Genomic DNA, 17,868 nt, shown 5'->3' with positions numbered 1-17,868 from the left:
TTTGTTAGTCTCTCAGGTGCCACAAGTACTCCTTTTCTTTTTATTAATCTTAGGCTATGTCTACACTGGCAGAGTTTTTTTCGCCAAGAGCTTAAAGAAAACCGCTGTTATGTGTTCACATTGTCTTCCACTGGCGGGATAGCATGCTCACACTTGCGGCACTTGCATCGCCAATGAGAGCAGTGCACTGTGGATAGCTATCCCACGGTGCAGCTCTCCCCCTTCTGCCACTAGGTTTTGTGGGAAGGCAAAGGGGATCGCAGCGGATGAGGCTTCATTGACCCATGATGCACTGCTTTCCGTCCCAGCATTCCGTGTGCTTCTGTCTTCAGTTCGCGGCATTTTTCAACGTCCCTTGTTTTCTGCTTTCCCCGCCACATCTATCTGCAGGAATGGATCCTGCACTGCTCTCCACTGCTCTGCTAGCCCTCACTAGCACATTGCAAGTGGCAGTGGAGTTATTCTTGCAGTTACAAAGGCAGCAGCAGTTACAATTGCCTGACGTGGTGTCCGACATGCAAAGCAGCAACATTAGGTTGCTTTTGACATTCACAGAGGAACTGAACACAGTGGAACGTTGCTTTTGGGTTCGGGAAACTAGAGCACAGAGTGGTGGGATTGCTTTGTTATGAAAGTCTGGGATGACAAGCAGTGGCTGCAGAACTTTCAGATGCTCTGGAACTGTGTGCTGAGCTCGCCCCAGCCCTGCCGCGCAAATGACCCAAAAGGACTCCCAAATGAGATCTGCCCTCTCGGTAGAGAAGCACGTGGCAATCGCAGTGTGGAAACTGGTGACTCGCAAACTAGTTTGGAGTGGGGAAGTCGACTGTTGTGTCTGTGTTAACGCAAGTGTGCAAGTCTATTAATCGCATCCTGCTGCAAAAGACCGTGACTCTTGGCAGTGTGCGTGAAATTGTGGATGGTGTTGCAGAAGTGGGTTTCCCTAACCGTGGAGGGAAGATAAATGGCATGCATATTCCAAATCTGGCACCGGATCACTTTGCGATCAATTGGAAGGGATACTTCTCCATGTTTTTTCAGGCGCTTGTGGATTACAGTGGCATTCCGCTGACATTAACGCGGGGTAGTCTGGAAAGGTGCATGACGCATGTATATTTAGAAACACTGGCTTGTACAGAAAGCTGCAAGCAGGGATGTTCTTTCCAGACCAGAAGATCACCGCAGGGGAAGTCAAAATGCCCATAGTGATCCTGGGAGACCCGGCATACCCCTTAATGCTGTGGCTCATGAAGCCGTACACTGGAAACCTAGATAACAGTAAGGAGCTGTTCAACAACAGGCTGAGTAGAGCAGAGTGACCGTTGAATGTGTGTTTGGCCAATTAAAGGCACACTGGTGATGCCTAAATGGCAGGCTAGACCTGAATGAGGAAAATATTCCCATGGTTATAGCTGCATGTTGTACACTGCATAAGATTTGTGAAGGAAAGGGCGAACGGTTTACTCAGGGGTGGACTGCCGAGGCAGAACGCCTGGCTGCTGATTTTGAATGGTTTATGATTCACATTAATCTGATTTTGAGCAGCCAGATACCAGGGCTATTAGAGGGGCTCAACAAGAATCAGGGATGCCTTGAGGCAACACTCTGAAGATGAAAATCACTAATGTTTGTTGCTATGCTTGGGACTGCAACGATTAATTACATTTGGTATGCTAGGAAACAGTTGTGATTGTTAAGACCTAGGATTCAATGTAAGGAACTAATAAAAGTGCCTGTTGACTTCCAGGTGCTATGAGGTATCTATCATACCTTGCATGGAAACAAATAAAGAGTGCTTATAATTCAAAAAACTTTGCTTTTATTGCCAAATAAACCACAACACCACATGGACACATACACACAGACACACTTTTGGTGGGGGAGAAGGTACAGGCGGGGGGATGATTTTCATCGCTGAGTATAGGTCCAGCTTTCATTTGAAAAGCTGTCTGCGAAGATGAAATGTTGAGGAAAGTGTCAAGTGCCAGAAAGGACTGTGTAGGGAGAGTTTGGGGAGTGCATGAGAAAGAGTTCTGAATGTGCTGAAGGGGAGGGCGGGCACACATCTGCTCAGTCTGCAGTGTTACGAGAGTCTGGAGCATGTTTGTTTGATGCTCCAGCACTCCAGCCTCTCTGTTGCATCCCAATTGTAAGAATCCTTCTCTTGTTTTTTCTGCTTTTTGCTTTCCCTCCACTTCTTGCGTTCAGTGTTTTCTGTCTCTGACTGCTGCAGCACCACCTGGAACATATCTTCCTTGGTCCATCTCAGCTGTTTTATTATCTTGTGCAGATGCTCTGATGCTGTTGGGGGGTTGGTTCTCAAGGTCAAGTCTGGATAGGCATAATTAACAATAAACAGAAGCACTATTGTCAACTACACACGGAGCATTAATACACTCCTGGTAACATACCTATCACTTTTTTGGTGATCCTAGGAAGCACACATGAGGCAGAAGACTCCATGAATGGTGAGTGAAGCCAGGAGTAGGGGCCTTGTTTATGCAGAAAAGCAGTCTGAAAAGGTTGTGGGACACTTACAGGGACTTTAAACACTCTAAACTTTCCCACTATTTTCCACGGGTGATGGTCACTATGGAAGGTATCTCACTCCTGAGGGTAAGCAGGGAAGCAAGGGTGGATCTGCTACATGCTTGCAGCTTCCACCCAGTCCCTATGTTGCTAGCCTGTGTGCTCCATGCCCAAGTAATTGCAGAGTGATGTGGGAAAGTGTCTCTCAATGGGGGAAGGAACAAAAGCAGCTCTGCCAAGGAACTTCTGGCAGAGGATTGCTGAGTACCTCCAGGAAAGTTTCCTAGAGATCTCTCTGGAGGATTCCCACGAAATCTTGGCCTGCATCAACTGCCTGTTCCGCCTAACTGTGCAGGGAAATGCCCAGCACACAGAAACAAAGCCAGCCTTCTACATTTCTCTGCCTTCAACCCGCTTCAGAAATTCACAAAGCAAAACCACTTACCAGGGGTCTCCTCTCCTGCTTCTGGTTCGCCAGAGAGCAACTTCAGAGACTGGAGTGGAGGACAGCTTCTGACTGGGCTCCACATCATCTTTGGGCTCCACATCTTCATCAATGACCTCCTCTGGGTTAGGTCCACTTCCTACTGGCTCCAGACCTGTCGAAGTATCGACGGTGCTCTTTGCAATGGAGGTGGGGTTGCCATCTAGGATAGCGTCCGACTCCTTATGAAAACGACAGGTCTGGGGCACAGCACCGGAGAGACAGTTTGCCTCCCTCGTCTTGTGGTACGCGTTCCTCAGCTCCTTCACCTTTGCTCTGTCCTGCAGCGTGTCCTGGTCATATCCTTTTTCATGCAAGCTGCGCGCAATCTGGCCGTAGGTATCAAAATTCCTTCAGCTGAAGCCCAGCTGGGGCTGGACAGGCTCATCCCCCCAAACACTTATCAGATCCAGTAGCTCTGTAGTGGTCCAAGCAGGAGATGGTTTGCTGCATGGAGCCTCCATGGTCAGCTGAGAAAAGGCGATGTGAGCTCTGCACGCTGAGCAAACAGGAAGTAGAATTTCAAAATTCCCTTGGCTTTAAAGGGGGAGTGGCAGAATGTTGTTTACCTGGCGTCAGGTCAGCAGAGTTGAAACTGCTGACCAGAGTGGTCAGGATGACCGTCCAGAGGCCAATAGCAATGCTAAAATCAAGCACGGTGTCTACACTGGCACTAAGGGGCCAAAGAATCGGCGCAAAAAGCCCAATAACTCTCACTGGGGTGGTTTTATTACAGCGCTGCAACTGAGGATTTTCAGCGCAAAAGTGCTTTTCAGCACGTGCTTTTCAGCACGCCTCTGCTGTTTTGTCGCCAAAAGTTTCCTTCGGATGAAAAAACTTGCCAGTGAAGACCAGACCTTAAGTGCAGATTGTGACTTATTTTTAAAGAGAAAAACATTTTATTTAAACACAAATTTTTGAGCAAGGGTTGGTGTTGATACTTGCGTTTGAGACTACAAGTTGTAGACTGTGGAAGGAAAGTTAATGGAGCCATTGTTAGCACTGATAGAAAGGGGGATATTTGTCAGTGGAATGCATTTTCATTAGCTATTTAATCATGAAAGTCATTTTTAATACAACCCCATGACACTGAACGGGACTAAATTTTTTCCAGAGTTGAGATCTCAAGGGATAACCTGTGGTTCTTTGGTTGGCATTGATGCCACGGAGATTTCCATAGCAAACAAACTTATGCTCCTCTTTCTCTCAGTACTGAAGCTATATAAGATTCAGTTGGATAGTGAGCCATGAGTTTTTCTAGCTTTAATGTTTTTAAAGGACATATTACAATATAATATATATATAGTAATGTCTTCTGTATAAGGCAGCTTAATCACTTAATATATTACATGCTATAACACTGAATTAAGAGAAGTAGTTCTAAATATAAATATGGATAATCTTAAATAGAAGATGTTGTGTTGGTATTAATCTACAGGTAAATTGAATTTGAGTCAGCAACTACAGCATTCTTTTCCCTGTTGTAGAAGAAAGTTGCTTCTTTTAAAATAGTTTAGTAACATCTGGCTTTGTGCAGAAGCTGTAGTGCAGAACACAAACTAAATGCATGACTTGAGAGACTTTGCAGTGAAAGGGTGGCAGATGAGTCCATCATAGAGATTAAGAACTTATTTTCAGAAACTTATTTTTCTGAACTTATTTTCAGAAAGCTCATTTTCTTTGAGCTGTGGTAATTGACAAATTTGGAATCCTGCATTTTCATTTTCTTTAGGAAAGAGATTCTCCTACTGTCCCTTGAAATGACTATCTTCCTGTAGAAGAGAGAAACATGAGTACTTTTACTTAGCAAATATAAAAATTGCAGGTGTGTAGTATGGTTTTTTCCCCCCTCCCCTCCCAATATGAATTTCCTCTTTTCATTTATAATAAATAGAAATACATATTTTAACTTTGGTTGTTAATAGAAAATTGAGTTATCTTTTTAAACACTTTTTTTTAAGCTGTGGAAGACTTTCCAGACCTTTTAGTCTTTGTTGTCTTACATTTGAAGAGTGAGATGCTTGTAGTTATTTTATATTTTGTTTCAAAACTTCTTTAAACATGGTGCAGGTACAGTTGTATTATGTTACAAAACACTTCACTTAATAGCAGGCCACTTGAGTTTCCAGTAACTTTCAGTGTTGGCACAACTCAGTGCTAAATACTCAGAATGTGAGTCTGAGCAGCGAGGAATATCTTGCTGCTTTATCCGTTATCTGTGATTCTGCCTTTTTATTCTGCTGTGGAGATTTCAGTTAAGATATCAGTCTTTTCAGTTAGTTATCAGAGTCTAAATATATAATTTTGTACAAGGTCAAAAGTTAAAGTGGCTTTTTTCGGACTTCACTGCTCATTGTGTTGTGTTTAGAAAAATCTAGATTTTTTTTAATCCCCCCCCCCCCGAATTCTGTTGCATAGAATTCACTTTTAACCACCACCCCATATGACTTAATTTTCCATAGTCTTATTTTGTCAGTAGTTTCTGTTGCTACAATAGTAGCCAAACACTTTGTTGAGAAATGGTCTAGTGGGAAATGGAACTGGAGATGATACCTACATACACCATGAAAGACAGGGCTCACTAGTGCCTGGTATGGAACATTAAGCTGCCAAATTTCTGGTGGTTTGATCAGTTAGACTTAATAGAAGGGCACGTGTCTGTCAGTCACTTTATGAATTGTCAGGATAACGAGATGTGTACTAACCTACAAAAATCCAAGCTTTAAATGCACTGCCGTTTTCATCAAGCTGTGCTCCCATCTGTGTCTGCCTAGGACGGGGAAATCAGACACACAATTTTATTATATTTAAAATTCCCCTTTAGCTTGAAACATGGGCAAAGACAGGCTTGTGGTGTAAAATGAAAGGATTTTCATTTGATCATGTAAAGAATTTAGTACACTGAGAGGTGGAACAGGTTTTCTATTTTATCTTGGATGGATGCATTCTCTAAAGGTTTCTGAAGATAACTTAATATACTAACTTCTTGAATGAATGAAATAATGCTGCTGCTTTGAAAGTCAAGTGTAAGCCTTTGTTTTTCTACAATAAAGAAATTGAAAAGATTTTGCTGCCTTTATTTTTTTGGTCATGCTGCATTGTATATGCTTAGACAAATTATTTTTGAAGTGCCAGCATTTCCTATAACATTCCTTATTCTGTGCCTAAAATGTGCTTATCTTGTTCTGGAAATCTACATGTTAGCTCTCAAAAAGAACACTGGCTTCATCCAATCTGATACCTTACTTCCTGCATTTTGAACTTCTTCATTAAATTCTTTCCATAGACATCTTTCCTATTCCTCTTCTTGAGTTACTCAGTATAACTAACAGTATAAAAATGCACTTAGGAAATGAAATTTTAAAAATGCTGGTCCCCCGGCTTTCCTCAAACTCATACAGGTGTTTCTTCAGCCAAAGGAGGCAGAAGGGCTTTAGTTTATACACCCTTTTTAAACAATATTTTGAAACTTTTTTCTAAAGGCAGTTCTGAAAAGTTATACATCCCATGTTTTTTGTGTACTAATTATTATCGAACAACACTTACACAAAAGCTCCTTTACTGGTTCAATATCTGTTTAGAGATGTTATTCGCCAAACAGGGGTGCCCACTTATTAAAAAGTTAGTGTTCAAAAATTAAATATTTTAAAGTATTGCTTTCCATACTTTAAGTCAAAAATTCATCCATTTGTATGAGTGACATAAAAATGCTTACCTTTGTAAATAGGGTAGAAAAGTTTAACGTGCTCTGTTTGGGTCAAAAAACAAGTTGGTTGATTTTTTCTCTTTCTTTGATTAAGTCCAATACCTTACTGGTAGTAGCTGATTGGTATTTATATTGAAGTTGCACCTAGAAGCCCCAGGCAGGATTGAAACTTCATTGTGCTGGTAGCTGTACAAACATAAGATCCCTTCCCCAAAGAGTTTTAAATATAAAAAGTTTATGCATATTTCAGGGATGCATAGCAGTACAAAAAACTGACTATAGATCATATGGCTCCCAAGTCCAATGATAGAACATAGAAATCTTTGCAGTCTTATGCTCTAACCACAGCTTCTCCCAACATTTTAAAGCACATCAGGCAGCAACTATCGTTTGTATATCTATTATAGGGCTGTCAAGCAATTAAAAAATTAATTGTGATTAATCGCACTGTTAAACAGTAATAGAATACCATTTATTTAAATATTTTTGGATGTTTTCCTCATTTTCAAATATATTGATTTCAGTTATAACACAGAATACAAAGTGTACAGTGCTCACTTTATATTTATTTTTATTACAAATTTTTGCACTGTAAAAAACGAGAGATAGTATTTTTCAATTCACCTAATACGAGTACTGTAGTGAAATCTCTTTATCATGAAAGTTGAACTTACAAATGTAGAATTATGTACAATAAATAACTGCATTCAAAAATGAAACAATGTAAAACGTTAGAGCTTACAAATCCACTCAGTCCTATTTCTTGTTCAGCCAATTACTCAAACAAGTTTGTTTACATTTGCAGGGGATAATGCTGCCCGCTTCTTGTTCATGTCATCTGAAACTGAGAACAGGTGTTCTCATGGCACTGTTGTAGCCAGTGTTGCAAGATATTTACATGCCATATGTGCTAAAGATTCATATGTCCCTTTATTGCTTCAACCACCATTCCAGAGGACATTCATCCGTGCTGGTGACAGGTTCTGCTCGATAACAATCCAAGGCAGTGCGGACCGATGCATGTTCATTTTCATCATCTGAGTCGGATGCCAGCAGCAGAAGGTTGATTTTCTTTTTGGTGGTTCAGGTTCTGTAGCTTCTGCACTGGAATTTTGGTCCTTTAAGACTTCTGAAAACATGCTCCACACCTCATCCCTCTCAGATTTTGGAAGGCACTTCAGATTCTTAAACCTTGGGTCGAGTGCTGTAGCTATCTTTAGAAATCTCACATTGGTACCCTCTTTGCGTTTTGTCAAATCTTCAGTGAAAGTGTTCTTAAAATGAACATGTGCTGAGTCATCATCCAAGACTATTATAACATGAAATATATGGCAGAATGCAGGTAAAACAGAGCCAGAGACATACAATTCCCTCCCCCCCCGCCCAGAGTTCAGTCACAAATTTAAATACTGCAATATTTTTTTACCGCGTGTAATCAGCATGTCCTCTGGAATGGTGGCCAAAGCATGAAGGAGCATAAGAATGTTTAGCATATTTGGCACGTAAATACCTTGCAATGCCATCTATAAAAGTCCCATGCGAACGCCTGTTCTCACTTTCTGGTGACATTGTAAATAAGAAGTGGGCAGCCTTATCTCCCGTAAGTGTAAACAAACTTGTTTGTCTTAGTGATTGGCTGAACGAGAAGTGGGACTGAGTCGACTGGTAGGCTCTAAAGTTTTGCATTGTTTTGTTTTCGAGCACAGTTATGTAACACAAAAAATCTACATTTGTAAGTTGCACTTTTTACAATAAAGAGATTGCATTGCAGTACTTGTATGAGCTGAATTGAAAAATACTATTTCTCTTGTTTATCATTTTACAGTGCAAATATTTATAATAAAAAATAATATGAAGGGAGCAGTATACACTTTGCATTCTGTGCTGTAATTAAAATCAATACATTTGGAAATGTAAAAAAAAAAATCCAAAATATTTAATACATTTCAGTTGGTATTCTATTGTTGAACAATGCGATTAAAACTGATTAATTTTTTTGAGTTAATCGCGTGAGTTAACTGTGATTAATTGACAGCCCATAACTATTACATTGGATAATCGTTTTAAATGTGGTTGTACGTACTGACAGAAATCCAAAACCTTGTCTACAGTGGGTTTTTGCCAGGGCTGTGGAACTTGGTTAAATTCTTAAGTGTTTTCCAAATCCGATGGTTTCTAATATGGTCTATTGGGCAGTATAGACATTCCAAAATTGTGAAACTGCTAGGGTTGGGGTTTTCCAAGCACAAAGTACACTGGGTAAAAGAGAATAATCTTTTGCTCTTCTCTAGCACCTAAGACTCAGGCACTAACTTTATGAATTTCCCTTTGTTGAAAATGTTTTGTTGCCTTCATGTCAAAACATTTCCATGGCCATCTGAGGTGAAGCAGTTTCTTGCATGATAGGCTAGCGGCTTACCAAAACGTTGAATTTGCGATAGTTCCTCCTGGTGTTGAAACCAATGAAATTCCCATGGCGGGGAGGGGTGATGTGTACCAGCAGAGCACAACTATTATTCCTGTTCCTTCTAGTTCTGTAACAAAAAGCCATTTGTGTGTTTCTCCACATTTGTCCTCCTTTCTGTTACTTGTCTCTTCTCTGTTCCACCCCCAGGTTCTTATTCTTTGCTGCTTCTTTTTTCTCCACTTTTTAACTTTAGTTTTACTGCTACTTTTCTTTATTTTCACCCTTAGAGTTCACCATTTTGGTTCTAGCTCCTAGGTTTCCTGTTGCCTACAAATTTCTCCGCTGCCAGCTTCAGAACATGGTGTGGGAGTGATCCGCTTGAGCTACTTCTTAGCAAATTTGTATGTGAAAGCAAACTCCGTTTTCTCCCTGTACTGTGCCCACCTCTAAGCAACACTATTCATTTTCCCTTCTGAATACCAGTTTTACACACCAGTATATTCAAAGCATGATGGAGTACTTTACAATATCCACCTACAGCTGGAAGAAATATTTTCCTTCTGTTTTGAGTTCACACCAGTTCCCATATTTTTACTTTTATTATCTAGATGGTAAATTAGATCTTAAATGTAAGCAGGCAAAACATAAGACTAAGGGTATGTCTACATTACGAAATTAGGTCGAATTTATAGAAGCTGGTTTTTTAGAAATCATTTTTATATAGTCGATTGTGTATGTCCCCACACAAAATATTCTAAGTGCATTAAGTGCATTAACGAGGCAGAGTGCTTCCACAGTACTGAGGCTAGCTTCGACTTCCGGAGTGTTGCACTGTGGGTAGCTATCCCACAGTTCCCGCAGTCCCCGCCGCCCATTGGAATTCTGGGTTGAGATCCCAATGCCTGATGGGGCAAAAAACATTGTCGCGGGTGGTTCTGGGTACATGTCGTCAGGCCCGCCCTCCCTCCGTGAAAGCAACGGCAGACAATCGTTTTGTGCCTTTTTTCCTGAGTTACCTGTGCAGACACCATACCACGGCAAGCGTGGAACCCGCTCAGCTCACTGTCACCCTATGTCTCCTGGGTGCTGGCAGACGCAGTACTGCATTGCTACACAGCAGCAGCAACCCATTGCCTTGTGGCAGCAGACGGTGCAATAGGCCTGAAAACCATCCTCATCGTGTCCGAGGTGCCCCGGCCACCTCGGTAAGGTTGGTCAGGAGTGCCTGGGCAGACATGGGACTAAATTAGGAGTGACTCGACCAGGTCATTCTCTTTAGTCCTGCCGGCAGTCCTATTGTACCATCTTATGGTGAGCAGGCAGGAGATGAGGATGGCTAGTCATCCTATTGCACCATCTTCTGCCGAGCAGCCAGGAGATGTGGATGCCTAGCAGTGCTACTGCACCGTCTGCTGCCAGCCAAAGATGTAAAAGATAGATTGAGTGAATCAAAACAAGAAATACACCAGATATGTTTTGTATTAATTTGCTCCCCCCTCCCTCCCTGTGTGAAATCAACGGCTGACAATCGTTTCGGTGAGGTCTGTCAGGGGCACCTTGAAAAATTTAATGGTGATTCAGTCCTGCCTGAAATACCAGGGGAAAGGATAGCTCAGTGGGTTGAGCATTTGTCTGCTAAACCCAGGGTTTTGAGTTCAATCCTTGAGGGGGCCATTCTGTGTGACAGTTCTTTCTCCTTGATGTAAAGCCACCCCCTTTGTTGATTTTAATTCCATATAAGCCAACCCTGTAAGCCATGTCATCAGTCACCCCTCCCTCCATCAGAGCAATGGCAGACAATCACTGCGCGCCTTTTTTCTGTGCAGACGCCATACCACGGCAAGCATGGAGCCTACTCAGATCACTTTGGCAATTAGGAGCACATTAAACACCACACGCGTTATCCAGCAGTATATGCAGCACCAGAACCTGGCAAAGCGAAACTGGGCGAGTAGGCGATGTCAGCGTGGTGATGAGAGTGATGAGGACATGGACCCAGACTTCTCTCTTGCCACAGGCCCTGGCAATGTGGGCATCATGGTGCTAATGGGGGAGCTTCATGTGGTGGAATGCAGATTCTGGGCCCGGGAAACAAGTACAGACTGGTGGGACCGCATAGTGTTGCAGGTCTGGGACGATTCCCAGTGGCTGCGAAACTTTCGCATGCATAAGGGCACTTTCATGGAACTTTGTGACTTGCTTTCCCCTTCCCTGAGGCGCAAGAATACCAAGAGGAGAGCAGCCCTCACACTTGAGAAGCGAGTGGCAATAGCCCTGTGGAAGCTCGCAACGCCAGACAGCTACCAGTCAGTCGGGAATCAATTTGGAGTGGGCAAATCTACTGTGGAGGCTGCTGTGGTGCAAGTAGGCAACACAATCAAAGATCTGCTGATATCAAGGATAGTGACCCTGGGAAATGTGCAGATCATAGCGGATAGCTTTGCTACAATGGGATCCCCCAACTGTGGTGGGGCCATAGACGGAACCCATATCCCTATCTTGGCATCGGAGCACCAAGCCGGCGAGTACATAAACCGCAAGGGGTACTTTTCAATAGTGCTGCAAGCTCTGGTGGATCACAAGGGACGTTTCACCAACATCAGTGTGGGATGGCCGGGAATGGTACATGACGCTCGCATCTTCAGGAACTCTGATTTGTTTCAAAAGCTGCAGGAAGGGACTTTATTCCCAGACCAGAAAATAACAGTTGGGGATGTTGAAATGCCTATAGTTATCCTTGGTGACCCAGCCTACCCCTTAATGCCATGGCTCATGAAGCCGTACACAGGCACCTGGGACAGTAGTCAGGAGCTGTTCAACTACAGGCTGAGCAAGTACAGAATGGTGGTAGAATGTGCATTTGGATGTTTAAAAGCGCACTGGTGCAGTTTACTGACTCTGTTAGACCTCAGCGAAACCAATATTCCCACTGTTATTACTGCTTGCTGTGTGCTCCACAATATCTGTGAGAGTAAGGGGGAGACGTTTATGACAAGGTGGGAGGTTGAGGAAAATCGCCTGGCTGCTGGTTATGCGCAGCCAGACACCAGGGCAGTTAGAGCACAGGAGGGCGCGGTACTCATCAGAGAAGCTTTGAAAACCAGTTTCATGACTGGCCAGGCTATGGTATGACAGTTCTGTTTGTTTCTCCTTGATGAAACTGCCCCACCCCCCTTGGTTCACTCTATTTCCCTGTAAGCTAACCAACCTCCCCTCCTCCCTTCGATCACCACTTGCAGAGCCAATAAAGTCATCGTTGCTTCACATTCATGCATTCTTTATTAATTCATCGCACAAATAGGGGGATAACTGCTAAGGTAGCCTGGGAGGGGTGGTGGAGGAGGGAAGCACCAGGAGGGGAGGTGAAGGAGGGAGGGACAAGGCCACACAGCCCTTTAGAAGTTTAAAACTTTAAAACTTATTAAATGCCAGCCTTCTGTTGCTTGGGCAATACTCTGGGGTGGAATGGCTGGGTGGCCGGAGGCCCCCCCACCATGTTCTTGAGCGTCTGGGTGAGGAGGCTGTGGAACTTGGGGAGGAGGGGGGTTGGTTACACAGGGGCTGTAGCGGCAGTCTGTGCTCCAGCTGCCTTTCCTGCAGCTCAGCCATACACTGGAGCATATTAGTTTGATCCTCCAGCAGCCTCAGCATTGAATCCTGCCTCCTGTCATCATGCTGCTGCCACCTATCAGCTTCAGCCCTCTCTTCAGCCCGCCACCTCTCCTCCCGGTCATTTTGTGCTTTCCTGCACTCTGACATTGTTTGCCTCCACGCATTCATCTGTGCTCTGTCAATGTGGGAGGACAGCATGAGCTCAGAGAACATTTCATCACGAGTGCATTTTATCGCCTTCTAATCTTCACTAGCCTCTGGGAAGGAGAAGATCCTGTGATCCTTGAAAAACATGCAGCTGGTGGTATTTAAAAAGACACATTTTATAGAACAATGGGTACACTCTTTCAGGGTAAACCTTGCTGTTAACATTACATACATAGCACATGTGCTTTCATTCCAAGGTCGCATTTTGCCTTCCCATACCATGTGGCTAGCCCCTCCCTCCTCCCCCTTCCCTGTGGCTAACAGCGGGGAACATTTGTGTTCAGCCACAGGCAAACAGCCCAGCAGGAACGGGCACCTCTGAATGTCTCCTTAAGAAAAGCATCCTGTTTCAACCAGGTGACCATGAATGATATCACTCTCCTGAGGATAACACAGAGAGATAAAGAACGGATGTTGTTTGAACACCAGCAAACATACACTGCAATGCTTTGTTCTACAATGATTCCTGACTACATGCTACTGGCCTGGAGTGGTAAAGTGTCCTACCATGGTGGACGGAATAAGGCTGCCCTCCCTAGAAACCTTTTGCAAAGGCTTTGGGAGTACATCCAGGAGAGCCACGAATGCCAGGGCAAATTAATCATTAAACACGCTTGCTTTTAAACCATGTATACTATTTGAAAAAGGTACACTCACCAAAGGTCCCTTCTCTGCCTGGCAGGTCCGGGAAGCAGCCTTGGGTGGGTTCGGGGGGTACTGGCTCCAGGTCCAGGGTGAGAAACAATTCCTGACTGTCGGGAAAACCGGTTTCTCCGCTTGCTTGCTGTGAGCTATCTACAACTTCATCATCATCATCTTCCTCGTCCCCGAAACCTGCTTCTGTGTTGCCTCCCATCTCCATTGAAGGAGCTAAACAACACGGTTGGGATAGTGGTGGCTGAACCCCCTAAAATGGCATGCAGCTCATCATAGAAGTGGCATGTTTGGGACTCTAACCCTGAGCAGACGTTTGCCTCTCTGGTTTTCTGGTAGGCTTGCCTCAGCTCGTTAAGTTTCACATGGCAATGCTTCGGGTCCCTGTTGTGGCCTCTATTCTTCATGACCTGGGAGATTTTGACAAATGTTTTGGCATTTCGAAAACTGGAACGGGGTTCTGATAGCACGGATTCCTCTCCCCACACAGCAATCGGATCCCGTACCTCCCATTCGGTCCATGCTGGAGCTCTTTTGCGATTCTGGGGCTCCATCACAGTCACGTCTGCTGATGAGCTCTGCAGCTTGCCACGCTGGCCAAACAGGAAATGAAATTCAAAAGTTCGCAGTTCTTTTCCTGTCTACTTGGCCAGTGCATCTGAGTTGAGAGTGCTGTCCAGAGCGGTCACAATGGAGCATTCTGGGATAGCTCCCGGAGACCAATACCATCTATTTGCATCCACAGTAGCCCAAATTCAACCCGGCAAGGCCGATTTCAGCGCTAATCCCCTTGTCGGGGGTGGAGTAAGGAAATCGATTTTTAAGAGCCCTTTAAGTCGGAAAAAAGGGCTTCGTCGTGTGGATGGGTGCAGGGTTAAATCGATTTAATGCTGCTAAATTTGACCTCAACTCCTAGTGTAGACCAGGGCTAATAAACCATAAATAGAGGTAGAAGAAAAAATAAATTGGCTTAGGGAGGATTCATATATGAGTTTGTGTCAAGAAAAATAAGATCAGAATTAGCCAATAGTGAGGCACATCACAGACTACATTATAATTTTGAGTTAGTGTATTCTGCCATAACATTCTACAATTCAATTATCATAGGCAACAAAGACTGGGACATGGGCAGTTATGCCCAGTGGGTGGAGCCAAGGGTCAGAACCAGAGTCAGATGCCAGAGCCAAGGGTCAGAGCCTAAGTCAAAAGTCATTAATAGGCTCATAAAGATGCTGGTATGGCTGTAACATCTGCCCATCAGTACAACTTACTATGAGAGATTCTCCATCACCTTGAAGTCTTTAAATCAAGTTAGAATGTCTTCCTAAGAGATGCTCTCTATCTCAACCAGAAGTTAAAGGGTTGTTGCAAGAAGCACTTAGTGAAATTCTGTGGCTTGTATTATGCAGGTCAGACTAGATGGTCATAATAGTCCCTTCTGCCTTAAAAAACAAAAATCACTGATGGATTTTAGACTTACAGGAAAATAACTAAAGGCCTGGATTCAGGCCCTCTTCCTGAATTATCCATGGGAAGGAGCTTGTGAGAAAACTCTTCGGGGATCCCAGCATGGATCATTCTATCATGGTGCAGAAAGGTGGTGGTCTTTCCTTCAAGTCAGTGCTGAGTCAGTTCTAACATAGTGTTAGAGGAGTACTATGATGTTGCACGTGTTGTCTTTTGATTGAAATGTAAAACTGGGGTCCATTAAACATCCCACAATATTTTTTTTTAAATTTAAGGGCAGAATATTAAACCCAATGTCCTGACTAAACTGTGTAATTACATTCTGTCTACCTAGATGGTCCTTGCAATTTAAAATACATTTTGGTCCTAAACGGTTGTGTGGTATTGATTTGTACTATTACATTGTTGCAACACTTGATACTGGAGGTGGCTGCATTGCAGCGGGGTTTGAAGTGACTCCTCATGTGGTGTACATATCAATTTTTTGGAAAAACATATTGAAATCTGTCAAAACTATTGTATATAAATGCAAAATAATATTTAGAATACATGGAAATTAAAATCTGATATTTTAGTTTTGGAGCAGTTGAAATTGTTTGTTTTTTGTCAACAAAATGGACGTATTAACTTTTTAAAAGATAATTCCAAAATAAGTTTATCATAAATGTCTGAGTTCTACTGCAATAGAAAATAACTTATAAATTAAGTTATGCATGAAAAGGTAACTGCAAAGCAAAAATGAGAATAGAGTTTAACTCATATGTAATATGCCAAATATCACCACTGACCAGACTGAAATAACATTAATTTGCATCCCCGCTACCACAAGTTGCAAGGAATAATGTAATGGCTTGTGATGATATCATTTTTGTCTTATCACTTTTGTCTGAAAGATTTTTTGTGAACTAGGAAATACCAAGAGAATTTCATGATGGGTTAGGGAAGCAGCAGAAGTATTTAAGAGTTAGGCAGAGGGGGGCCCTGTGGAACAGTTTGTTTACCTGCACTAGGATGTTCCATGAATCCTCTGTAGAGATCTCGAGGAAACTTTCATGGAAGTAGTCTGCAATCCTCTTCTGAAGGTTTCTGGGGAGGTCTGCCTTATTTTTTCTGCCGCGGTAGGACACGTTCCCACACCACTCAGTGATTACTTAAGCAACCACCAAAGGGATGTATTGCAGCACATAGGCTAGCAGCATATGGGCCCTGTCTGAGGCCAGACGCCTGCAGGATCTGTTCCCTTTCAGCCTCTGCTATTCTCAGGAGTGAGATATCAGCTAAAACCACCACTGCCTCTTGAAAATAGTGCCAGTATTCACTTCAATTGCCCTATACATATACTCATATATACATATACTCATGTATACTCATGTATACTCATACATGTATATGTATACTCATGTATACTCATGTATACATATACATATACATATACTCATGCCCATGAGCTATCCCCTCCTTATTTCCCCAACTCGCCCCCTGTTCCCTGGGCCATTCTCACCGTAGCTGGGACTGCCGCTGTGCTCTAGGAATCATAGAATCGTAGGACTGGAAGGGACGTTGAGAGGTCATCTAGGCTATGTCTATACTACCGTGACCAGTATGTTAATAACATAGCTGAGGTTGAGTTACTGTGGTGTCTACACCATGCAGGGTCGATGGGAGACATTCTCCTGTTGATTTACCTTACTCCTCTCATTCCCAGTGGAGTAGCAGGATCGACTAGAGAGTGCTCTACCATCAATTTAGCAGATCCTACCTCATTTTCACTGGCCTTTACTTTGTGAGACGTCAAATTACTACAAAACTTTTTGGTGAAAACTGAAACAAAAAAGTCATTTAGCACTTCTGCCACTTCCACATTTTATTTTATTTTTTTCTCCCCTCATTGAGTAATGGGCCTGCCCTGTCCTTGATTTTCCTCTCGCTTCTAATGTATTTGTAGAATGTTTTCTTGTTACCCTTTATGTCTCTAGCTAGTTTAATATCATTTTGTGCCTTGGCCTTTCTCATTTTGTGCCTACATGCTTGTGTTATTTGTTTATATTCATCCTTCATAATTTGACCTAGTTTCCCCTTTCCTAGGGAGGAGTAAGGATGCAGTGCTTGCACAGCTTGTGGATCAGAGGAAGTGAGTTTAGTATACCAAGCTTCCATTTATTACATGAATATACTTGCAATAGTACCTCTATGCATTGTATCTTTTGCAGGTGGAAATGTGGCCTTAAGGGTCTCTCCATCCACACTAGCAGAGCGGCTCAGTCAGATAAGGAGGTGAAGGAAGAGGACGTGGGATAACCTGTTCCAAGAGATCCTGAAAGCCTCTGGAGGATCACCCTTGCAGACAGCATGACCAGGGATAGAGCGGAGAGTAGAAAGGCACAGGAAAAGGAAAGGGACGTACAGCAGGAGATGCTGGCACTTTTCAAGCAGCAAACAGATATGCTGTAGACTCTTATTGATCTTCAGGTTTAACAGTCCCGTGCTCACCTCCGTCTGCAGCCTGTAGAAAATTGCATTCCGAGACCTCCCCTCACCACACGCTGTGTGATGTCCAGGGCCACCACTTGACCCTGAGGAAGAATACAGGCAATCACAGCTGCACGTACACTGACCTGTGAAAGACATGGTTGGTGTATGTGTTTGTGAATGGAAATGACTGTTCTTTCCCTTTCAAACATTTTCACCTTTTATTAAGTTTTTTATTAAGTTATAAATGTCTGTTCACCTGGGTATGGAATAAGTCTATTTTTGGAAACTTAATTCATCTTTATTAGTTCACAACATATGCTGGCTGGGGCT

General features: G+C 43.1%; 1 protein-coding gene across 1 annotated transcript in view; it reads left to right on the top strand.

Moving 5' to 3' along the window:
• TMX3 (thioredoxin related transmembrane protein 3) overlaps nucleotides 1-17,602 on the top strand; it is an 82,858-nt gene extending 65,256 nt beyond the window's left edge. The window contains exon 16 of the mRNA XM_074944705.1: nucleotides 17,277-17,602. Within this exon, the coding sequence (XP_074800806.1) occupies nucleotides 17,277-17,294 (18 nt within the window). The 3' untranslated portion in view covers nucleotides 17,295-17,602. The remainder of the gene's footprint in view (nucleotides 1-17,276) is intronic.
• The last annotated feature ends 266 nt before the right edge of the window (nucleotides 17,603-17,868 follow it).

Source organism: Natator depressus, chromosome 2, assembly GCF_965152275.1.
Source record: "Natator depressus isolate rNatDep1 chromosome 2, rNatDep2.hap1, whole genome shotgun sequence".
Classification (NCBI taxonomy): domain Eukaryota; kingdom Metazoa; phylum Chordata; order Testudines; family Cheloniidae; genus Natator; species Natator depressus.
The sequence above is the reverse complement of the archived record's forward strand: the minus strand, read 5'-3'. Positions and strand labels throughout refer to the sequence as shown.